General features: G+C 44.1%; 1 protein-coding gene across 3 annotated transcripts in view; it reads right to left on the bottom strand.

The window, feature by feature from the left end:
* The window catches only part of MATCAP2 (microtubule associated tyrosine carboxypeptidase 2), a 41,592-nt gene that overhangs the window by 5,597 nt on the left and 10,448 nt on the right, over positions 1-25,547 (bottom strand). Inside the window, exons 1-5 of one of the 3 annotated variants that reach the window (XM_004582366.2) lie at positions 21,855-22,338; positions 13,497-14,194; positions 3,656-3,799; positions 2,438-2,570; positions 1,312-1,617 (exon numbers count right to left, since the gene is read on the bottom strand). In XM_004582366.2, the coding sequence (XP_004582423.2) occupies positions 1,312-1,617; positions 2,438-2,570; positions 3,656-3,799; positions 13,497-14,194; positions 21,855-21,879 (1,306 nt within the window). In that variant the 5' untranslated portion in view covers positions 21,880-22,338. Of the gene's footprint in view, positions 1-1,311; positions 1,618-2,437; positions 2,571-3,655; positions 3,800-13,496; positions 14,195-21,854; positions 22,339-25,547 lie in introns of those variants that run through there. The other 2 variants (XM_058678058.1, XM_058678060.1) reach the window with 2 other exon arrangements.

Here is a 25,547-nt window from a genome sequence, read left to right as displayed (position 1 = left end):
AGTGGCCAATAAGCATGTGGAAAGATGGTCAACATCATTTAGTCACCAAGGAATGAAAATCCAAATTATAAGATAGCACTTGACACTCATTCACAGTGACAACCTGACAAATGAAAATAACAAGCATTGGCAGGGATGTGGAAAACCAGCACCACTCATTCATACAAGGAAGTACAGTTGCTTTGATAAATAGCTTGTCAGCCTCTCAAAAGCTTAAACATAGAATTAGTACAAAACTCAATAGTTCCATCCCTAGATATACACCCTAGAGAAATGAAAATTTAGATAAACAAAACTTTGTACAGAAATATCTGTAACAGCATTATTCACAACAGCCAGAAGGTGAAAGCAGGGGCAGGTGTCGGGTCTAGCGGACGCCCAAATTCCATAACAGAGTGCCTGGGTTCCGTTCTTGGTTCTGACCACTGCCAGAGCAGATCCTGGAGCCCAGTGGGGATGGCTCAGGTACTCGGGTTCCTGCTACCCGCTCAGGAGACCTGGATTGTATGTCCAGCTCCCGGCTCAAGCCCCAGTCTAGCTGAGGTTGTTGTAGACATTTCAGAAGTAAATAAATGGATGGGGGCTCTCTTTGTCTCTTTCTTCCTTCAAAAAAAAAAAAAAAGGACTCAGCCTAAATGTCCATCACCTGGCCAAAAAAAAAAAAAAAAAAAAAGCTAAATAAATAAATAAATGGTGATACAACCATACAAACAGTGGGAACTAATTCGGGAATGAAAATGACTGTAACTTGGGTGAGTCTTGAAAACATCAGGCTAACTGAAAGACGGCAGGCACAAAATAGATAACTACAGAGACAATTAAAAACCACTGCAAGTGGTTACTCGGAAATGAGGGAAGGAACAGACATGGCCAGGGATGGATAATGTTTCCTTTTGGGATGGCAGGAGCACACTGAAGTCAGTGGTGATGGTTTTACAACCTTGCGAACACCCTAGAAACCAGTGAACTGCATGTGCTTCAGATGAGTGAACTATAAGGCACATCTCAACAAATTCTATCTCAACAAAGCTTTTTGAAAAACAGAAAGCAAAATCGGCCCCTCAAAACAAAAAAATCAGTTGGTGAATCTACATGAAGAGTATCTGGGTGATATTCTATATTCTGTTGTACTAAAGTTTTCAAAATGAGCTGTGTAAGAAATAATGCCAGGAAGATACGATCTCGGAAGACTGCACTGACCTTGGGTACAAAGTCCAAGGTGAGTGAATTCTATTCAGGGATTAAGATGTCCCCCAAATCATTAGACACCTGGCCAAGAAGTCAGGGGCCCTTCAGCCAGAGGACACTCACCTGGTTGGGAAGTGTCAGTCCACCCCCTCTTGGCTCGCACACAATAATCCCATCTTGTACTGGGATCCTTGACAAACTTGCCAATATCTTCAAAGAGTTCACAGAATGACATCTGGCTGGCTTGATACACGGTGTAGTAGAGGAGGGCAGCCCTCCATAAAAAGGGGTCTTTTCTAAACAGGACACTGTGAAGACTTGCCAGGCCTTCCTCTGTGGGATTATTGGGCTTAAGCTTGTGTTTCTTGCGGCCAATCCAACTGTTCCAGGGTTGCTGGAGGTTGTTAATACCTCGAAAATAGTGAGTGCCTAAGAAGAAAAGGCCCATGTATGAGAAACAGTAATGCCATTCATGTTTTAATTCTTTCACTTATCAAAAAAGTTCATCAACAATTCTAAAACCAAACTGAAGTGTGCCTACAAATCAAAATAAAGTAGCAAATGGCCACATAGCTTATTAGAAGAGGCATAACCTTTATAGTAAATTATTTTTCTAAAGAGAAGAGTCATAAAGTTGAACTATTTGAAAAGAATCTCAAAGATCAGTGGATTGAACCCCTTCGTTAAGGTGGTATAATTGAAATCCACATGATTTAAGTGACTCCAAGCTTAACACAGCCAAACAGTGCTCTTACAAAGTTAGTCAGGGGTATGGTGTTGTAGCCTAAGGTGTGAGCCACTGCCTGTGCTGTGGGCATCCCACATGGGTACCAACCCAAGTCCTGGCTGCTTTGCTTTGAATCAAACTCGCTGCAAATGCACCTGGGAAAGGACTGGAAGATGGCTGAGGTGCGTGGGCCTCTGCACCTGTGTGGGAGACCTAGTGGAAGCGCCTTGCTCCTGGGCCTTGTCTGGCCCTGGTTGCTGAGGTCATTTGGAAAGTGAAACAGTGGATGGGAGATCTCTCTTTGTGTCTCTCCTGCTCTCTCTATAACTCTGCCTTTCAAATAACTAAAATACGCTTTAAAAAGTTAATTTGAAATGAGAAAAATATATTACCTTTAATTCAGGTGAAGCTGAACAGCTATGACTTTCTGTGAATACTAAGAAAAAACCCTCCTAAAGGAGTCCTTCTTTAGGGCTACCTGCTGACAGTACGAATGAGCAAATGGAGAAGCCTCGTGAGTACCTATTTCATGCCTCAGCATTCCCTCCAGCCAGTGCTCACGTGCGGTGGAAACGTTGATGGTCAGTGTGGGACATCCATTTACCACGGTCATTGAAGCTCGGGAAAGCAGGTCCTCGGTGAGATGAACCACAATCTAAGGAGACACGCCATAGCCGCACACATTACACGTCACGCAGCAGGAAGAGGACGAAGCCTGCAGAGAGCAGCCAGCCCAGAGATCTAAGACTGGCTTTGCTTTTCTTTACAACCACCTTGACTCTCCAAGAAACCTAATGTACTGTCACCTTTGAGTCTCGTGGTTTCGACCCTTTGGGAACTTCTTGGGTGAAGGAGAAGGTGGGCGGCTGTGCTAAGAACAGAGAATTTCAGACTGAGCCTGTGTGTGTCTTTACCGGAGTCCCTGGTTAACATGAGTTTTGCGAAGGTACAGGCACCAAGAGCTTGCAGGCTGCCAGTCTAAGGCATGGGTCTTAACAATTTTCATAAAGCAGTTTATATAACTGCATATGCAATACAGAAGTGGCAGTGAGAAAGCAGTACAAAACTGAGTATATTAAAACAATTTAATGCAAAAGGACACTTACAGTATGAGGACATTTCAGAAACTTCATGCAAGAATGAATAACAGGAATGCTTATTTTGGTGCAGAAAAATAATTTATGTCTAGTTTTTTTCAGGATACGCACTTTCTTTTTTAAAGATTTATTTCTTTTTATTGGAAAGTCAGATATACAGAGAGGAGAGACAGAGAGGAAGATTTTCCGTCCGATGGTTCACTCCCCAAGTGGCCGCAATGTCTGGAACTGAGCCAATTCGAAGCCTCTTCCAGGTCTCCCACACGGGTGCAGGGTCCCGAGACTTTGGGCCATCCCCAACTGCTGTCGCAGGCCACAAGCAGGGAGCTGGATGGGAAGCAGGGCCGCCGGGATTAGAACCGGCAACCATATGGGATCCTGGTGCATGCAAGGCGAGGACTTTAACCACTACGCTATCGTGCCGGGCCCAGGATACATATCTTCAAATTATGCAGTTTTTGAAGGCCCCTCTTATGCATATATTTCAAAAGTTGTTTGCACTAAAATGAACATATTTTTAAATTCTTACAGACTCTTTTGAGACTTCTCATATTCAGTGAAAACTCTGGGTGACTAATTTATTGCGTCAAATAGGATGAGTCAAATACAGCTGCTGGGCCCTTATGCTGGCCCAGGCTCCTACCTCTCCCAGGCAGCCTTCCTTCACCATGTACTTCCTGACGTGACTCCAGATCCGAGGCTTAGAGAGCAAGCTGCCGCCGGTGGCTTGCTCAAACTTCTCGTAGCTTCCATATTTTTGTAATGTCAGCTCCATGATATTGATGGACTGTAAAAGAATGAGACAAAGTAAGTAACCTCCTATTACTTTGAGATGGGTAGTAAGCTGCCAATATTCTAATTCATCATGACACAGGTCAACCGGTTTCCAAACTAGATTGCAACACAAGGGCCAGGTTTTCCTAATCCTTTACAATTTCCACTTATTCTCACAAATTTCCACAAATGTCTGTGAACTCAAGAATATTCTTTTACTTTATCCATTCTCCTTAACATAGAGGGGTTGGGCACCCAGGCACCCAGGCACTCAGGCATGGCTGACGTCTGAGAACCTCATCAGGCGGAGCAGAGAAGGCGCTGGCTTCTCTGAGGTCACCTAAGGACTTAGTGGGAAGGCTGTCTCCACGTGGCCTTCCACTGCAGGTCGCACTCAGACAAGGAAAAAGTAAAAACAGTCTCCTGAAAACAGGCAACAGGACCAGCCAACCCGGCTCTGTGAGAATCCAGAGAAACTGCTGTGTTTCTGGGCTACTCTGGAGCATAAAACCACACTACTAGGAACCGTTGTATCTCTTATTTACAGCAGGATACTATCTACTTTTCACCCTTCATAATTTTTTACAACACAAATACTTCATACAGTACAATCATATATCTTAGAAAAAATATATATGTACTACATATGATGTATGTATATCAAGCATGTATCAAAGTTATTACAATAGGCAACTACTTCAATATGCTTTGCCTTACCAGTTTCTGAAACTATTATGAAAAGTTTACTATTCTAAATGTGATCCAAGGGCTACCACCTCTGGTGTGGCATGGGGGCTGGTTTGAAACACAGAATTGAAGCTTTCTGTGAGCCTTATGCCTATTGAATAAAAGTGTATAGTTCCTGTTTTCAAATTTAATGGAGAGGAAAAGGGAACAAACTCCCCCATCAACTGGTTTATCCTCCAAACTGTGCACTGGCCTGAACTGGGCTAAAGCTAGAGCCAGGAGCAGGGAGCATGATCCAGGGCTCCCATGTGGGTAGCAGGACTCCAGGGACTCGAGCCTCACCCTGCCTCTTGCGGCTGCGGCGGCCAGAAGCTGCAACAGGAGCTGAACGCAGCTGTCTTCACTGCTTTGCTAAAATGTCCACTTCCAGGATCCTAATTTCTTTTCTTTTTAAGATTTATCTGGTTTTTTTTTAAGATGTATTTATTCTTATTGCAAATTCAGATATACAGAGAGGAGAAGAAACAGAGAGGAAGATCTTCCATCCGACGATTCACTCCCCAAGTAAACACAACAGCTGGTGCTGCGCCGATCTGAAGCCAGGAGCCAGGAACTTCCTCCAGGTCTCCCATGCAGGTGCAGGCTCCCAAAGCTTTGGGCCGTCCTCGACTGCTTTCCCAGCTCACAAGCAGGGAGCTGGATGGGAAGTGGAGCTGCTGAGGTTAGAACTTATGCCCATAAGGGATCCTGGTACATTCAAGGTGAGGACTTTTAGCCACTAGTCTACTGCATCGGGCCCTAGATTTGTTTGTTTTAATTGGAAAAACAGATATACAGAGAGAAGGAGAGACACAGCAAAAGATCTCTCCACTGGTTCACTCCCCAAGTGGCCACAAGGGCCAGAGCTAGTGGATCCAAAGCTGACCCCACTTGTGGACCTCTGTGACTGGTCATGCTGTCAAGGTTTAGCCACACTGTCACATGTACCAGTGCACTTTATAGATGCGGGTGTTACAGGTGGTGGCTTTACCCATTACACAGCAATGCTTGCCAACTAAAATCAGTGTCAACAATGTGACAGTTTGTGTTTTTAATGATCCTAATTGTCATATGATTAAATTAATTCTGGGGCACTTGTGCTATATTTGCCTGAGATGCTTCTTGTGTTTGGAAATGTTTTATTTATTCATTTTTATGTGTTTCAGACTCAGAGTGACACAGACAGATCTACCATGTGCTCATTCACTCCCCAAATGCCTGCAGCAAACAGGGCTAGGTCAGGCAGAGGCCCTGGCTCCAGGCTGCCATGTGGATAACAGGATCAGCTGCTTCTTCCCAGGTGCACATGAGCAGCAAGCTCGATAGAAAGGAGATGAGGGACCTGGCCCCAAACACTTTGATATGTGGTTTGGACATCCAAGCAGCATCTTAGCTGCTGAGTTACAATTCCTGTCCTCTTGTCTGGAAATCTCATTAAGAGACAGATCCTGGGCTCGGCAGCGTGGCCTAGTGGCTAAGGTCCTCGCCTTGATCCCATATGGCTGCTGGTTCTAATCCCGGCAGCTCCACTTCCTCTCTGTCTCTCCTCCTCTCAGTATATCTGACTTTGTAATAAAACTAAAATAAATCTTAAAAAAAAAAAAATATATATATATATATATATATTAAAAAGAGACAGATCCTGGGTCCAGCAAAATGGCCTAGTGGTTTAGCCCTCATTTTGTAAACACTAGTATCCTATATAGGCACCAGTTCATGTCCCAACTGCTCCACTTTCCTTTCCAGCTCCCTGTTTATGACCTGGGAAAGCAGTTGAGGACTGCCTAAAACCTTGGGACCCTGCACTCACGTAGGAGACCCGGAAGAAGCTCCTGGCTCCTGGCTTTGGCTCCGCTAGCTCTGGCCCTTGCGGATCTTCCATCCGACGAGGTGGGTGAAGCTTGTGATGCCAGCATCCGGTACCGGAGTGCTGGTTAGCACCCTGGCTGCTCTGCTTCAGATCCAGCTTCTTGTTAGTGTGGCTGGGAGGATGGACCAGGTACTTGTGAGCCCCTGCCACCATCATGGAGAACAAGATGGAGTTCCGGGCTTCTGTCTTTGTCCTAGACCAGCTCTGGCTATTGTGGCTATTTGGGGGGTCAACCAGCATTGTGCCTTTCAAATAAATACAACTTTAAAAAAAGAGGCATTGGAAGACCATATATTACAAGATTTAATTTCTATCAAGTGTTCTGAATAGGCAAATCCACAGACAGGAAGTAGGTATTGGTGGTTGCCTAGGGCTGGGAAGTTGGTGATAAGTGAGGATGAATGTCAGTAGGCACAGGTTTCATTCTGTGGTGATGGAATGTTCTGGAAGTAGTTGCGATGCTTGCATAACTATTAAAAATCAACACTATATATATGAACTGTATGGCATGTGAATTATATTTAAGAAAGATATTATAAATAAAATGAGTAATCAAATAGCATAATACAAAACACTGAAATTCTGTATAAAACCTTCAACATTAACTAGCATGATAAAATGTATCAAATTTTCCAAAAATTTCAATGACACGTTTTTTGTTTACTTGCTGATTTTGTCTACTGTTGAGGAATTTGGAAATCCGACCATCATTCATGAGGTAATTCAATAATCATGTGCTTAAACAAACAAAACCTCTCTCAAGTGCAGTTATCACTCGAAGGGAAGCCAAACACAATGGGAACAGTGACAAGTGGGAGGCAGAGGGATGCTGTGGAGAGACTGGTAGCCAGAAGCCCTGTTCCAGGTGAGGACACCTGCCCCTACCTTCCCCACTAGTGACTGTGTCATCTTAGGTCTGTCTTTTTACCTTTCTCAGGTTTAATTTCTTCTGTGACAACACAGAGATGAAAATCATTCCCTTCTTACCTAACCAGGGTTGCTGTAGGGACAAAGTGGGGAGGCGGGACGGAGGGACGTGACTGGGCTCTGCAATCCACCAGCCTCATGAATGCACATCGTACTGAAGCTTTTCCAGATGATGGCTAGGTTTTAACTTCACAATTGAAGATTCTGGCTTGCCTTCCAAATTCTTACTCAGGGTAATGTTGTCCTTGCCTTACTACTTAACATCCAGTCCCAACCTTTCCTTCAGTTGTCCTCTTTTCAGAAAATTGTAAAGAAAATCTAGCAAGCCCGTCCCCTCATACTGAACGGCTCCTACATCAGATGGTCGTCTTCCGCAAACCGGTGCTTTCCAAACTTTTTCTTGACTCATCAATTATTTTTCTAAAAGGTCCCATGGCCAAATGAAAAATATTGGGTGAAATAAAACTAAAAGACCCTTGCCAAGCCTTGATTGTGAAACTTGGAAATTAATATAATGTTATGGGTTTTCTAACTTACCTAAATGATTTTCCTTATTCATTATTCCTCAGAATGGTTTCAAATACTTACTTTACTTTAATTAATCATAGGACACAGACACACACACACACACACACACACCACACTGCAGCTACTGCTTTGAGAATCTCAGTATGCTAAGCAAACTTTTAAACACCAAATGAGCAACGGTGACTATTACTCCCTGGTAGCAAGTTTTTTTTGTTTTTTTTTTTTATAAAGATTTAATTTTTTATTACAAAGTCAGATATACAGAGAGGAGGAGAGACAGAGGGGAAGATCTTCCATCTGATGATTCACTCCCCAAGTGAGCCGCAACGGGCCAGTGTGCGCCAATCCGAAGCCAGGAACCAGGAACCTCCTCCAGGTCTCCCATTGCAGGTGCAGGCTCCCAAAGCTTTGGGCCGTCCTCGACTGCTTTCCCAGCTCACAAGCAGGGAGCTGGATGGGAAGTGGAGCTGCTGAGGTTAGAACTTGTGCCCATAAGGGATCCCAGTGAGTCCAAGGTGAGGACTTTAGCCACCAGGCCACTGTGCCGGGCCTGAGACCCAGATTCTTAAAAACCATGGAGGTGTCAGGGATTGGCACACAGAGGGTGACCATAACGAAGAATGGATGAGTGAATGGATAGATAAATGAATAGTCCTTTTTGCTGATTTGCTACAAATTTCAGTGAGACACTTTAAAACAGTGGATCCAAACGTGTGGCAAGAGGGCCAAGTTCAGCCTGCTTCCTATGGTTTGTGTGGCCAGCACTGCACTGTTTAAAACATTGAGCTGTAATGTTCTTCTGTTGTCTCTGTCAGAGGTCTTGCCAGCATTAGTTTGACAAAGGTGGCTCATGCTTCCTGCTGAAAGGATTTAACTGAGTGACCGCTGCTCTGGGGTCTCTTTAGATAGGCCCTAATGACTTGATTGAGTCATCACAAATCTTTATTCATTTAACTTGCTACCAGGGACAGGGCCCGGCGGCGTGGCCTAGCGGCTAAAGTCCTCACCTTGAACGCGCCACGATCCCATATGGACAAAGGTTCTAATCCCGGCAGTTCCACTTCCCATCCAGCTCCCTGCGTGTGGCCTGGGAAAGCAGTCGAGGACAGCCCAAAGCCTTGGGAGCCTGCACCCACGTGGGAGACCTGGAGGCAGTTCCTGGCTCCTGGCTTCAGATCGGCATAGCACCAGCTGTTGTGGTTACTTGGGGAGTGAATTATCGGATATAAGATCTTCCTCTCTGTTTCTTCTCCTCTCTGTATATGTGACTTTGAAATAAAAACAAATCTTTTTTTTTTAAGCATCTGGGTCTCCTTCCTATCATGACAGTGGAGGGACATTGAATGACACAGGAACAGAGAATAATGCACAAATACTTTGAACGGAGTTTCAAAAGTATTGTAAAATTACTGAAAGTGACTAGAAATTCATTATTAAAGGAAAAAAAGAGGGCTTCCAGGCAAAAAGAATACGAGTATTATGAATCTAAAATTTGTGGAAAATGCTACAGGTGAAACTGTTTCATGCCAAAAGTTACTAAAACCATTGTGTGAAGTTACCATCACGCTACGTTATGAGGAGTGTATTCCGCTGTATATCTCTAGGACCTCGGGAACATTCATCTCAGACTCTGGGTCTGCCTTCAGTGGAAGACAGCCTGGCAGGGAAGGGAAAGGTCGCCCTGCATCACTGCCTGCTCCTCTGCCTTGGTCCTCCCCTTCTGCCTCCCCATGCTCCCAGGGTTGGGGGAACTCGGAATGCACTCAAGAGAGTAGGAATGCTGTGACGAGGTAAAGACATTTATAAACACAAACAGCTTACGACTGTCCTTTCGCCACCCATGGGAAAAGCAGACATTCAAGCTGCTTTGCAGGAAAGGCTCCGTTAAGATAGGAACCTGAGAATGTGCACATTTGTGTTTCCAAAAGTAAATCAACAAAGCATTTCAACAAGTCAACAAGGTCCTAACTTCTTCCAAGGACATGCAGTCTGATTGGGAGGCTCCCAACTTTGTAAGAAAATCTTCCTTGCAATTGGGTTAAGAGATGACCTCACTTCTCCAACCTGACACACAAAACTACCACGGAACATTCTAAGCTCCAAAGAATCTTTTTAATTTTTTTGAAAGTCAGATATACATAGATACACAATTACAGCTTATTTTTAAAGAAATTTTATGCCAGTATATCCTATTATTGAAGGCAGTTTACTCCAAACTAAATTTTATTCCAATCAAAAAAGGAAAAGAAACACTTGTCATGTTTTAAAGCACCATTTATGCTTTTATGTATTTTCATTATATATGTGTTTTGGTATAACAATGAATTAACTACCTATTCCATCCCTACTATAAATTCCAAAAGCATAGTCTTTACCTTAGGCCTGTCATTTGTACTTATTAGAATGGGGCTCATGCTTAACCAATTGGGGGAATCTGACAACCGACAAACAAATTCGGTCCACAGGGCGGGTTTCCATGGACATGGACAGTCTGGTGTGTAGCTACATTTAGGTATCAATGTTTACAGACTGAGACTTCATATCAAATTCAGCTTTCTCAGCACTCTTGGAACATGCTGCACATTGGAGACCATGGGATGACATCAAGTGGCTGTCGCCCATCCCTGGGTACTGAGGCGGTTAGGATGCTGGGAGCAGCCCTCTCGCCTTCTCTCTACTCTTGCCTCAGCCACAGGAAGGATAAAAAATTGGAAGTAATTGTCTCCCCACCCCCGTTCTTCAACCCTCCCCGCCCTAGTCAGTGGTCCACATGGGTATACATCCTTCTCAACTATGTAAACATCATGAAAAGAAAATAAATTTACTTTTTAAAATGTTTCTACAATTCAGAGTTTTAAGCCCTGAAGATGAAATAACACAGGATCTGAAGCACGGCTCAAGCTAAATGTTGATTTCTAAGTTGCCATTGTGTCTAGGCGGCTCACTGCAATCATTTATGATCCTGCCCAGAAACCACAGGCTTCTGACTTTGTGATCCCACTATTTATATTAAAATTCATCAGCCAAGAAAATGAAACTCAGGATTTCTGTGCTAACATAATGAAGTTGGGTTCCTTTAGGTAGTTCCTTGGAGTATGTGAACTCTATGATTGCAGATGCGTTGTTGTGCCATGGAATGTGGTGTATGCTGTTGTGTTTATGCAGGAAAAAATCAGCTGTCAGAATCAGAATCCTTTCTTGTTTGCTATTTTAAATACCCCTCACTCACTCGATAACTACAAAGTTGTCCCTGGAAGCATGGAACAATTAAATCCTGTTAGCATTTTTTGAAGTGATAAATAAAAATTTAGGACACTATAGTTTCATAACTGTAACAGATTTTTCACTTAAATATGTAACTTATTTATGTGCATATGTGTGCATATATAATATGTGATTTATTTTATAGTAAACATTGGAGTCAGCATTATTATGTAACATATTAAAAGTCACTTACTGTGACTCTGATATCGTGCACGGACACTGGTTTGAAATCTAGCTGCCCCATTTCTGAGCCCACTCCCTGCACGTCTACCTGGGAAAGTAGAGGATGGCCCAAATACCTGGGCCTTTGCACTCACGGACAAGATAAGGCAGTGGCTCCTGGCTCCTGGCTTCAGCCTCACCCAATCCGGTCATTGTGGCCATTTGAGAAATGAACCATTGGATGGAAAATTTTTCTCTCTGACTCTTCCTCTCTTTCTGTAACTGTGGCTTTCAAATAAATAAATGCTTTTTTAAAAGTTACACTAATATCAAATTACACCCTAACAAATATGGTTATGATGGAAAAAGACATTTTGGAGAGAAACCAAACACCTTTTTAAAAAATGAATTGTTTCTTTCCATCATTGCAGCTATGTTCCTTTGTTCATGGACATATCTTTATAAGAAATCACAGTGTCACTCAATGTGTTAGTATCAGAAAGAAAATATGTTTGTTCTTAGGTGACCAGGACTAATCTTACAGGGATGTAACCTCTGGAAAGTAAGTAGCTCCTTTTTATTATAATAAATTCATTTTGTTTTTGATGATGTTTACATAGTTGAGAAGGGTGCATGCTCACTCATGTGGACGGATCACCAATTAGGGTGGAATAGAGGGGAATAGGGTGGAATAGTGAGGAATAGGGGGGAAGTAGATGAGACAGACATCTCACCCTGGGGGAGAACAGAAACTTTTAGGATACTAGGCTGTACATCCCTCAGATGCAAACAGAAATGTAAGCACGTTTTCACAGAGGCCTTGATGTATGAGTGTCTTTTATTTGACCAAGTGGTCCAAACAGCAGACATGGCATTTATCAAGAGCATTCTTACAGATGTGGCATTTGAAGTCAGCTAGGATTTCTAGTACTCTTTAGAAATTTAAATCAATCTGAGGGTACATGTGACCTGTACCGGAAGCAGGATGAAATCCATGTTCATAGCACCAGGTCAAGCCAGGGGGAGGGGTGTTAGGGGAGACAGACTGTCAGTTCTTCCCAGACATCCTGGGAAGACAGAATAGTCACTTTCATTGAATAGTGGGAAAATTCCAGGATCTTTTATGGGCGCTGGTTCATGTCCTGGCAGCCCCATTTCCCACCCAGCTCCCTGCTTGTGTCCTGGGAAAGCAGTCAAGGACAGCTCAAAGCCTTGGGACCCTGCACCCACATGGGAGACTGGAGGAGGATCCTGGCTTCAGGCTTCGGATCAGCTCAGTTCTGGCTGTTACGGCCACTTGGGGAGTGAACCAATGGACAGATCTTCCTCGCTGTCTCTCCTCCTCTCTGTATATCTGGCTTTCCAATAAAAAATAAAGTAACTCTTTAATAAATAAATAAATAAATAAAAGATAAACATTGCATCCTCGCTGGGTCTGCATGAGCAGGAAACTGGCATGAGAAGCCAGAGTGGGGCGCTGGAGCTGGGACTCCACTGATGGATGGAATGTAGACATCTTTTATTTTTTTTAAAGATTTACTTATTTTTATTGGAAAGCCAGATATACAGAGAGGAGGAGAGGCAGAGAGCAAGATCTTTCGTCCGATGGTTCACTCCCCAAGTGGCCGCAACGGCCAGAACTGAGCCAATCTGAAGCTAGGAGTCAGGAGCTTCTTCCGGGTCTCCCATGCAGGTACAGGGTCCAAAAGCTTTGGGCTGTCCTCAATTGCATTCCCAGGCCACAGGCTGGATGGGAAGTGAGGCTGCTGGGATTAGAACCAGCGCCCATATGGGATCCCAGCATGTTTAAAGTGAAGACTTTAACTGCAGAGCTACTGCACTGGGCCCCATCTTTTTTTTTTTTTTTAACATTTATTTTTATTGGAAAGGCATATACACAGAGAGGAGGAGAGACAGAGAGGAAGATCTTTCCAACATTTGTCTGTGGGTTGGCTAATAAACCACACATTTATTAACTCCCATATGAAAGTCTGGATCCATAGTCTGAAGCTTTTTTCCTAACGTAGTTAACATCTGGTGGCCTAGAGTCTACCTAACAGATTGTGTACAGATTCTGATCAGTAAAATCATTTATATATAGTGATAGCACCCTCCTAGATACGAGATACCCTATTATAAATATACATGCAAATAACTGGAATTTACTGCTTATAGGATCACAGATAATTGTTTAGCTACATCAAAATGAAGTGCTATGGAAGTGGCATCTTACCTGCCTAAGGAATCGGTCGGAGGCATGGCTGTGCTTAGCCAACACACTTGGCAGAGCAGGACTGGCATATTCAAACTGAGGATTGTAGGTATAGTCAGACCTGAAGAATCTGAGTTTTTCCTTCTCTAGATTGGTGGGCTTTATGGCCGTCAGTATACAGAATTTCTTTCCAGAGGCGTCATCTCCTTTCTCAAAGCTTCTAGACAGCTGTGGCTGTGGCTGCTTTGGTTTTGGCTGAGTGGAGAAGTGGTGCCGCCTGACCTTGCTTTTGGGTTTGGGTGGCAGGACTATGCTGCTCCCTGTAACAGAGATATCATGCATAAACTTAGCAGGACTTGACACTGAACCAGTGACAAAAACAGCAGGCTTCCTCTCCAGGCAGTACCAAGTGCCACCGCTCATCGCCGGCGCGGGGGTTTTCATCCTACGTGCATCTTTGCTACGAGAAGAGCTAGGAGATTTGCTGGGCTTCCTACATCTTTTGGAGTGGCTGGAGGAAGACTGTTTTTGCGAATGATGCCTTTTCTCCTCCTTGCTCTGCAGTAGGACATTATAGCTACTGGTTCCAGTTGTGAAAATGTCCTTTAGAATTCCAGGGGACAAGTGTGAGATGCTTCTTTGGCTGTCGACAGTCCGGGATTCTTGTGCATTTAGGATAGACTTCTTAGAAAGTTCTTGCTCAGGCCAGTGAAGCTTTTCTGTGTTAATAAAACCAAAACAAAAGACATAACAGAGATGGCAGATGAAGCAAATGGAAAGCACGCTGCCGGCGCTCTCAGCTTTATGGTCTGTAACAATCATAGCAGAACACATTAAAGATCAAACGGTACATTACTAAACTGGTCAGGCTAGCCACCGCCACTTCCTTTCCCTGCATGGATGGATGTTACATTATTTATAAAAACTCTCAGCTTCAAACCACTCAGATGATCCAAGTCTAAAATATAGATAACACACGAATAATTTCAATAGTCAATTCATTAAGAAGGACAAATTTCAGAAAGAATATAATCTAACTACATTAATACTGTAGTAAAACTCAAAATATTTTCAAACAATCTTGAAACTTAAAACTCTATATAAAGGTATCTGTCAGTAAAACAAGAATAGCAATGCCTTATTTACCTCAAAAAACAAGTATTTGAATTTGTCTACGTTTCAGCTCAAGTTCTGAACAACACTGCAGCTCAAGAGCTGTAGACAATGTTCACTGAATAAACATATGGCTGAATAAGAACCCTAAATATGACATTTCCAACCACTTTTGATAAACAGGTTACTTGAAGTTCTAGAATCATTTCTATTCCTATAAGATCACTACAGAAGTAGAAAGTAGGAAGACCCTAAGCCAGTAGTTTCTAGTTGACAGTCATTTTAGCCCCTAGGGGGCATCTGACAATGTCTAGAGACACTGCCACAGCTGGGAGCGAGGGGGTGCTTGGCATTTAGTGCAGAGAGGGTAAGGATGTTGCTAACCAGGCTTTAGTGCACCAAGAAATAGTTATCCCAACATGCCAACAAAGCTACAGAGCAGATTCTGTTCTAAACATTCGTTTTAAAGCACAGACAATGATAGGCCCAAAGTGGGTAATATTTCACATATGTTAAGGTACTTGAAAAATCCTTTTGTCTACATTTTATAGGCCAGCACGTGAACTTTAAATTCTGATGGCTAAAAGGTAGCATGAAAATATGAACTGCCTGGGGCTACATGTCTGGTTTTTGGTAGAAATTTATAGGTAGGAAGGAGCTTAGATTCCACAGGGTCATGTTGAAGGTGAGAATTGTTACCAGGTTTTTTATAAATGCTAGTGACTCAATCCGTCAAAACTAAGAGGACAAATCAACAAAACTTTCATCACAGGTTAGTGGGACCCAGTTTCTCAGCAGTTTCAGACTGAATTGTTGCCAAGTGATAGCGCAAAGCAGGCAGGTTAGGTAAATGAGCTAAGGAACACGGGGAGACAGGCTGCGCCAAAAACAACGTCAGCTTCCCCGAGAAGATACAAGTTTAGGTGACAATGAAAGGAAGGCTGAAATGGAGGCTGAAAGGGAAAGAGTCAGAGACTAGAGATAAGAAGGCTATCCTAGCCTGGAGAACTAGGTAAGGACTGGGCACAGTCAGAAAGTTAAAGCGAGGGAACTGGGTTTTTTCCTCATGTGATCATCATGATGAAAAGAGCTACATGGAATGAAAAGCAAGCAGTGAAACCAAACAGCTCCCGTTCTGATGACTTGTTACATCCACGTTGTGCTGATTTTTAAAAACAAAATGGATATGCCACGTAAAAAATGGTTTCTTAATTCTAAGACAATGAACTGAACTGAGTTCTTTTGTCATAAAGCACCAGTGACCTGAAGAAAAAGTCCCAAACCACCTGCCAAATCACCGTGCAGTGTGGAAGGGAGGCAGGCAAGGACAGCGTGCACCTGACAGACCCCTCTCGCCAGGAGCTGCAGCATCCCCCGGCACTGGCTAATTACCTCCGGAGGGCCTGGCACGTCCTGCCCAGGCCCCATCTGTGGCTGGGCGTTTGGGAGTGTCATGGTACATTTTTTAACAAATGCCAATGCTGCCGAATGCTGGCTGTCTCCTGGAGTTCACACAGGTGGGACAACTGGTCCGTCAACCAGCATGAACACAGATTTCTCTCAGATTCACACTGACCATATTTTCAGGTGTGTTACAAAGTAAAAGGGAACCTGAAGTTTTATTCTAATTTTGAATACTATTGTTTATTTTGTGAAAAAAATGACTTTGGGACATGCATAAGAAGGTAATAAAAAGTTGATAAAGTTGTCAGTTGTCTATATATTCAACAAATTCCCTGACTCCTTTTTTGGAGAAAAAAAAACCATTTAAAAGCATAAACATACTTCTTTGGAAGAAGTGCTTTTTCACTCAAACGTAATAAGGTAATTAAAAATCATAAATTCTATATTAAAGGTTTCACTGTGTAATGTGACACCTTAGCCATCAGCCTTCTGTCTGGCAGTGATCACAGAGTGAATAAAAAGAATCTGTTTATCAAAGAAAGTCACTCAGTGCAACCTGATTCCATACACTGAGGACAAGAGGATAAACAATAAGATTGATCCCCAGTAAATTCAAGTAGGTGAACATACTGAAATTACCAACACAATGAAGGCTTACCGTGTGTCTGGAGCAGGAGAATAGGAAGCCAGGATTTCTGGCCTCCATTCCAGCTCTTTCAATGACCTCTCTGTAATATTAGCTTAATCACTGGGCCCATCGGTGCCTCCCGTTCCTCACGTAAAAGAATGGGGAAGAAGAAGAACACTGCTCTCTAAACCTCATGTCTCATAGTAATTAGGAGGTCACTGGCCTGGGCCTGGCATGGTAGCTTTGTGGCTAAAGTCCTAGCATTGCACATGCCAGGATCCCATATGGATGCCAGTTCTAATCCTGGCAGCCCCGCTTGCCATCCAGCTCCCTGCCTGGGAAAGCAGTGGAGGAAGGCCCAAAGCCTTGGCACCTTGCACCCGTGTGGGAGACTCAGAAGCAGCTCTGGACTCCTGGCTTTGAATCGGCTCAACTCTGGCTGCTGCAGCCACTTGGGGAGTGAATCAGCAGACAGAAGATCTTCCTCTCTGTCTCTCCTCCTTTCTGTATATCTGACTTTCAGTAAAAATAAAATAAATCTTTTAAAAAAATAAAAGAAGGTCCCTGGTCGAAAGGAAAATCACCAGAGGCAAAGTCTGGTGCAAAATACTTTTCAACCACTCTGACGTACCAAATGCCCATCCCATGTGGTTCAGCTAACACTGAAAACCTGGAATGATTTTACATCATAAAATATAGGCTGCTTATTTATAATCAGAAGCAGCAGCAAAACAAAACAATGCCCGTGTAAGAAACACTTTATAGAGTTTCATCACTTCAAATTCAAATGAAATAATAACAATAGAAAGAATAATAATGACATATTCATTTAACAAAATATTACAAGTAACAATAAGACTGAATCTCAAAGTAGAACAAACAAAACCAGATGAAAAGAACATATACTGTATAATTCCATTTATGCTTGAGCAGGAGTCCTAACATGGGACGGGGGACACGAGGGAGTCTACCAGATGCTTGGAACATTCTATATCTTGTTATGTTTTGTTTTGGGCAATGTTACACATGCACAGATTCATCTCAGATTTATGTACTTTGGCATATGTATTATAGCCTAGGTTTTTTAAATGTTATGTAAAAATGAAAAATTTTAAAACATGCCCAATTTATCTACATCATAACAATCAGTTAACTAAACTAATTCTAAATTCAACAATTAATATTGTTGACTTGGGAAAAAGAGAAAAACATAGCACGTTGTAGTATAATGAACAAGTGGATTGAAGATCTCTCTCCCTGTCTCTCTCCCCTTCCCTTCCTCTTTCTTTCTAGCTCTGATTCAAATAAATTAATCCTTAAAAAAAACACACACAAGAAAACACATAACCAACATCATTTAGGAATTCAAAAAAACAGTATTCTTAAAACTGTCACAGTCCCAATTGGGAGTGCTTCAGTGTTCACCTATTAGTTATAATATGATGTGACACTTTTATTTTGTGTAGGATATTTTATTCTTCACAATGACAGTTGTGCCAAGAGTGACCATTTTATATACAGCATTTGAAAGGCCAATGAATGCACCAGAACAAACTCCCCCAAGGGTTTTCCTCGTGAGGAGGCAAGCTATCCACGGCCTCTGTGTCTGCAGTCTCAACTCCTACCGATGTCTCCCTGTGTCCACAGTCCAGCGACCCTCATGCTGCCAGTCCGTCTACACACCCGCGTGTCTGCTGCAGCACCTCTTCTGCACTGCTCTCTACCTCTGTAGAGCCCTTCCACACCCACCGATCCTACAGGGAAACAGCACTTGGGCAGGAAGTCTTTGATGTTCTCCTTGTAGACCCTCCCTAACACCTCTCACTTCTGCCTCAAAGCACCTGTCAGGCCTGTAATTTTATATACGTTGAGTAATGGCCTTCTGTTCACCATGCAGCTTATCAAAGGGTGGCCAAGAGAAGAGTATATTTGAGGGAACAGAAAGGGTAGAAGGTTTGGCTGCCTCAGGGTTGAGGGGAAAAAACAATCCCAGGAAAGCATTTCAAAAAAAATAAAAAAATAGTGAGGTTTAACAGGATGTGCCTATCTGCTGTAGGGTGAACAGGTACTAGGTGTACTCACCGGGTATGGCCAAACACTGATCTTAGGAAGAACACTGTTGCCAACATTTTCTAAAATTACGTTTATTACAAAGGTGCTTCATTGGGCCCCAGCGGCATGGCCTAGTGGCTAAAGTCCTCATCTTGAACACGTAGGAATCCCATATGGGCGCAAGTTCTAATCCCGGCTGCTCCACTTCCCATCCAGCTCCCTGCTTGTGGCCTGGGAAAGCAGTCGAGGACAGCCCAATGCTTTGGGACCCTGCACCCGCGTGGGAGACATGGAAGAAGTTCCTGGCTCCTGGCTTTGGATCGGCACAGCACTGGCCATTGCGCTCACTTGGGGAGTGAACCATTGGGTGGAAGATCTTCCTTGCTGTCTCTTCTCCTCTCTGTATATCTGACTTTCCAATAAAAATAAATAAATCTTTAAAAAACAAAGGTGCTTCATTTCCAGATGACCCATTAGTCACTTCTTATATCACAAGTAAAATAATGCCAGTTGGTCATAAATTAGCATAGGCTGGAACGGTAGTCTTCTGACAGGATTCTGTTACACAGTGCATGTATCAGATGTCTTTGATTTTTGCATACAGAAAAATTTATATTCAAGGACAATGGTTTTACTTCAAGTTTTGCCTGTGGCTTGCAAAGGCAAAAAAATGATTTAAAAAGTTGTGTGTGTTAAAAAAAAACTTAGCTTGAAAAAAACCTATCAGATAATGTAATATTGATATTAAATAACATCTTGAGGCTGGATTTTGTGGCCCAAATCACAGGGTACAGTCATTGTAAGAATGTGCTGGTTTTCCTAAAGGCTGAGAACATGGCTTTTGGAATAGAGTCTGTCTGGCTTGAATCTTGACCCAGAAAATTAGCTTCTCTCTGGTGTACTTTTCTCATCTGTAAAATGGGATAATGGTTGTAATACATACAGTGTTGATGTGAGGATTTTAAAAAGTTAATGTATATGAAATGCTGAGAACAGTGCTGGCCCATTACAAGTTGCTTTTATGAAATAACGTTATGATTGTTATGTTTCATGTTATTTTCAGCTCCTTTAGAAGGACCCCAACAAATAAGTGGGAAAACAGTTGGACTCAATAAATTTGGAATTCTAAGGTAACTTTAATGTTAATATAATGAAGTCTGCATTTGGGGGTTCACACTGTAGTGGCTTTCAGCATATTTAGCCTACTGATTTCATTCTACTCGTACAATCAGCAGTTTGACCAGGATGTTATATTGAGATTACATTAAATGATGATTGGTAAGTCCAAAGTGGTGAGATATTGACTGCAGAAATCTAAAGCGACCAGTTTGTTCTATAAACTGAGGGAAAAAAGAAAGCTGTTAGCAAAGACAACCAGATTCTTCTGCCAAGCAGGACGTTGGCATCTCAGGCGTCAACGGTGAGGGAGAAGCGAAGGGGAGGTGAGGCAGGTGTCCAGTGATGTGTCCTTCCTAAGTTGTGTGTTATGACACTGCAGGGAAATGGACACAGGACCCTAGAACTGCTTTAATTAGTCAAGTGCTATTTGAGAGAAAAGAGGAACTATTTTGAAAAATGGCCTGGTGTATTATCTTGAAAGGGATTATAAGTGTGAGGCTTGAGGGATTATAAGTGTGGAGTTATTATATAGACATTCACTGTCCAGTCTCTCTCAGGCGATGCAACATGCAGCGTTGCAGCGATAACTGTACTGCCACCAAATTCTGATAAGCAAGCTGAAGCAACAGGAGTGGGCCTACTGCTTTATAACAGAGCCCTGCTCAGATGTCCACTCACAGCGGACGATCTGCTGTGTATTGCTGGCCCGTTGATCAGAATGCCCATCAATCTTAATTTCAGCCTTATTCTGCCTATATAATTAGTATGATCTATACTATGGAAAATGATTTTTGACATGTGCTTGTTGCACCAGCTAACACGTGTAGTGCCTAAATCTAACTACATTTTTCTCCAAACAGTGGTTCCCAGAGCCAGGGAGGATTCTGACATCCCACCAGGGGAGCATTTGGCAACACCTGCACATTTTTGGTACCATCTGTGGGGCTAGAGGAGGGCACCAAACATGGAATCAAAGAGTAAGTAGGATTAAGGCCACAAATGTTTTCACTGGAATGAAAGTCAGTTTTACAAGTGCTATGATGCCTTCAAGTAAAAATCCGGGCTTTGTGTTGGGCTCTCCCTTTGCTAGGTTGTTCTTTGTCACGATGGTGAACCACATGATGAACACTGTCTCCTACAAATGTTTTCTCATGTGCTGAAAATATACTGGGAAGTTATTCTGATCATAGGTAAGGTTTTTTTAAATGGCACTAATACATACAATTATCTAAAAGCACAAAGGCAGGTAAACTTTCAGATCTGCGATCTGATCACTATATCGAATCGGAACTATATCCTGGCCTATTAATAAAAAACATCGGGCCCGGTGGCGTGGCCTAGTGGCTAGAGTCCTTGCCTTGAACACACCGGGATCCCATATCGACGCCGGTTCTAGTCCCGGCAGCTCCACTTCCCATCCAGCTCCCTGCTTGTGGCCTGGGAAGGCAATCGAGGACGGCCCAATGCTTTGGGACCCTGCACCTGCGTGGGAGACCCGAAAGAGGTTCCTGGTTCCTGGCTTCGGATCGGCACAGCACTGGCCGTTGCGGCTCACTTGGGGAGTGACTCATCGGACGGATGATCTTCCTCTCTGTCTCTCCTCCTCTCTGTATATCTGGCTTTGTAATAAAAATAAAGAAATCTTCAAATAAATAAAAAAATAAAAAACATCAACTCGACACATTCTCATTGTTCTAGAATCAAACCATAGTCGGAAGAATATACATGGCACAAACACTGCAGTACAGAAGAGTGCTTTTTGGCCATGGGCCTTTCCTGAGCGTTCTAGAAAACTGGAATGCTCACCTACTGGACTTGGCTCTCTAGCCGGCACTTCTACGGGATCAGCACTCTGTCCCTGATGCTTTGCTCCCTAGATTCCACCGCATGCATTTACTGATAACGAGTGACAAAAGGCAAGACCCCGGGCCGAGCCCACAGCCCACCTCGCTTGCTTGGGGGCTCTCGGAAGCCGGCCCCACTGCACACGCGCTGTCGCGGCCCGCGAGAGATCGCTAGCCGCCCTGTCAGCCCCGGGCCAGCCCTTCCCTCCTCGCACTCACCCGTCACACGAATGGACTCCAGCATCGTCCTGCTGGGGCGCGGGGCTTGACGGCCGAGGGGCAGCCGGGCCGCGTCAAGCCTCGGGCCCGGGCCTCAGCGGCTGTGGGACGGCGCGGGAGCTGGATCTCGGCGAGCAGGGGCGGCAGAAGGCGGCTAAGGGCGGGCCAAGACGTGCGGACAAGCGCTGCGCTGCGAGGAGCGCTCCTTCCACCCGCAGGGGCTGGGAGGTGCATTCCGGGGCCACACCGCTGCCGCCGTGACGTGGCCGCTCCCCCCGTTGCTAGGAAACGCTCCGTGCAGGCCCAAAGCCTTAGGTTTCACGGAGGCTGCGGGGCCGCTGGGGGCGCTCGAGCGATGCAGGCCGGGCTGGCAGGGACTGAGAGCCCGCAGGTGCATGCCTTGGGACCATATCCGCGTTTGCACTCACAATCCAAAACATGTTGCCCGCCTTTCAAGGCGGCTTAACTTGACAGATATGGGACCAGATAGGCAGGTACACCGACAGACTGACTGACTGACTGACAGACAGACAGACTCTTCTTGTTGATAGATAGGAAGACAGGCGCCTAGGGATGGTGTGACACTCAGCCCTTGCTGTGGTTTGCAAAGCCAGTCTCCCCTGCCCTTTCCTTGCAAGGTGCCTGAAAATGAGCCCAAGTTTAGGTTAGGCTGGTAAGAATTAAAGTGCAGGAAACTCAGGTACGTTTACCAGTTGACAATAGCCCAGCATACTGTCCTTAACAGAAAAACTTTTTTTTTTAAATTTGTGATTGTAATAGGATCTGCATGCTATTTTTCAGGGTTCTTTTTTGTTTGTTTGTTGCCCAAATGTGAATCATTTACAACAGTCGTGGGAAACTGGAGATCACATATCAGTAGGTTTTTGAGAGTCTAATGCATGTAAGATTCCGAGCCAGGCTTTGAAGCCATCGAAGGAATGGAAGGCCCAACTCCCGCTTCCAGCCTAGAGAGAGCCCACAGGGCAGCGCTGGCTCTGACAGTCCACCCCACTCCAGGCTGAGGATGGATGGACAATGGTTCGTGTGTGTTTTCAAATGTGAGAATGAAGGGGCATCAAACTCAGAATGACTGGTGACAATTTGCATTTGTCATCACTTCTAAGAAAGGCAGATTAACTATGTCACAGAGAGTGGGTGACCTCACATTTAATTCTATGGGAAAATCCTGCGGGGCCATCTTCACAAAGTGTCTGCCATCTAGCTACTCGTTGCCATTCTGGTTCCAGCCACACCAGCTCTGTCCTGAAGGTAGCTAGAACCCTCCTCCACCCGCCCCCCAGGGCTGCCCTGCTTCTAGCCTTACCTTCTCTCTCTCTGTCGTCAGCTTAGTGGCCACTGTGCTCCCGTTACTAAGATCTGTCCCTGCTTGCTCCAAACCCCTCAGTGGCTTCCTTCCCTGCCCGTGAGGGCCTTTATGACCTACCCCCTGGTTATCTCTCTGACCTCAGCTCTAGACCCACGGCCAGAGGCTGGCTTCTTGAATCTCCTCAGCTCTGCTGGCCCGGGTTTCACCTCAAGGCCTCAGTGACCAGGGATTTTCCCCGCCTAGAATGTTCTTCCCCCAGATACCCACAGGACTCACTCCGTCATTTGCTGCAGGATTCATTGGAACACCACCTCTCCGTGAGGACTTTTAGAGCTGTTTGATGTAAAATTCTCCTCCTGGGGCAGGTATTTGGTGCTGCAGCTAAGACTCTGCTTGGGACACCAAGTCCTATATTGGGAATGTCTGGGTTTGAGTCCTGGATCCATCTCTCTCTCAAGATTTATTTAATTATTTGAAAGAGAGAGAGAGAGAGAGGGATGGGGAAGAAAAAGAGAGAAAGATCTTGCATCCTCTGGTCCACTCCCTAGATGGCTACAACGATCAGGGCTGGGCCAGACTGAAGCCAGGAGCTTCATCCGGGTTTCCCATGTGGTCGGCAGGGACCCAAACACTTGGGCCATCTTCCTTTGGTTCCGTTACCAGCTGGTTCCATTCTGATCCAACTCCCTGCCTCCTAGGAGGCAGCACATGATGGGCCAAGTACTTGAGTCCCTGACCCACATATGGGAAATCCTGATTGAGTTCCGGACTCAGCTTCTGTCTGTTCTAGACTTGGCTGTTATAGACATCGGGGAGTGAACTAATAGGTGCAAGACTGCTCTCTCCACTTTTCAAATAAAATGAAAACAAAAATTTGAAATTCTACTCCTATCTCTCATTTCTGAAATATCCTTTCTCTACTTATTTCTCCCAGCTAGCACTTAACATTTAATTTATTATATATGTTTAATGACTTCCCTTGATCATTATCTGTCTCTACAAGTGCCATGATTTTTTTTATTTGTTCACTGCTGGATTCCCAGGGTCAAGAATTGTACCTGGGCCTGGAGTGGTAGCCTAGCGGTTAAAGTTCTAGCCTTGCACCTGCCGGGATTCCATATGGGCGCTGGTTCTAATCCTGGCAGCCCCACTACACATCCAGCTCCCTGCTTGTAGCCTGGGAAAGCAGTCGAGGATGGCCCAAAGCCCTGGGACTCTGCACCCATGTGGGAGACCCAGAAGAAGCTCCTGGCTTCTGGCTTCGGATTGGCCCAGCTCCAGCCGTTGTGGTCACTTGGGGAGTGAATCAACAGATGGAAGATCTTCCTCTCTGTTACTCCTCTCTGTATACCTGACTTTCCAATAAAAAAGAGAATGATATCTGGCATATAGGAAACTTAATAAAAACATTTATTTTATATTCAGAAAAAGTTTTATATTTATAAATAATAATACCCATTTCCATGAACTTTTTAAGGGCTTCTCAACGCATGGATTCTAAAATAAACTTATCTTTGAATTTTATTTTGTTCATTATAATTTTTAAAAATATTTTTATCTATTTAAAAGACAAACACAAAAAGAGAAAGGTACACAGAGATCTTCCACCCACTGGTTCAGTCTCCAGATACCTGCAACAGCTGGGACTGGCCAGACCGAAGCCAGGAGCCCAGAACACGATCAGGTCTCTTGTGTGGGTAGCAGTGAACCAGCCACTAGAGCGTCCCCAGAACTCCCCATGTGTGCAGCAGCAGGAAGCTAGAATCAGAACCAAAGGTAAACCTTGAGCCCAGCCGCTCTGATACGGAATGTGGGCATCCTAAATGGCATCCTAAGTGGCAGACGAATGTACGTATATATACAAGTTAGAGAATGATGTGCACTAAAGGAGTCCCTCCCTCCTCAACATTTCATGAAACTCAAGAACAAATCTATCAACTACCCTACCCATGCGTAGGCAGTAAAAAATCTGGGCAAACGGAGACTCTAAGGTGGACTATGTCAGCCAGTGGATTCTGGAGAGATGTCATCGTGCTTGGAATGGCGAGATTGGTAGCAATTCAGAACTGTTGAACTCCCAAAATCATTGAGCATACCGTTGGAGCATGCCCCATGTTGGGGACCCTGGGATGGTTGGGAGGCTGGGTGGGGCTTCTCCCTTTATGTCCCCTCCTTCCTCCAGATACAGGAAGAAAAAAAGAGAATGTGGAAAGAATGGTCTTACCCACTTTCCTGTAGCCCTCGACCCTTTGAGCCCTAATCAACTATGTGTAGATTATCAAAATAAAATAACAATAATAATAATAAAAGTTCCAAAAATAATCAAATCTGATACCCTTGTAGGTAGCACACCAGGAATATTATTT

Source organism: Ochotona princeps, chromosome 20, assembly GCF_030435755.1.
Source record: "Ochotona princeps isolate mOchPri1 chromosome 20, mOchPri1.hap1, whole genome shotgun sequence".
NCBI lineage: Eukaryota > Metazoa > Chordata > Mammalia > Lagomorpha > Ochotonidae > Ochotona > Ochotona princeps.
This window is presented reverse-complemented; position numbering and strand designations above follow the sequence as displayed.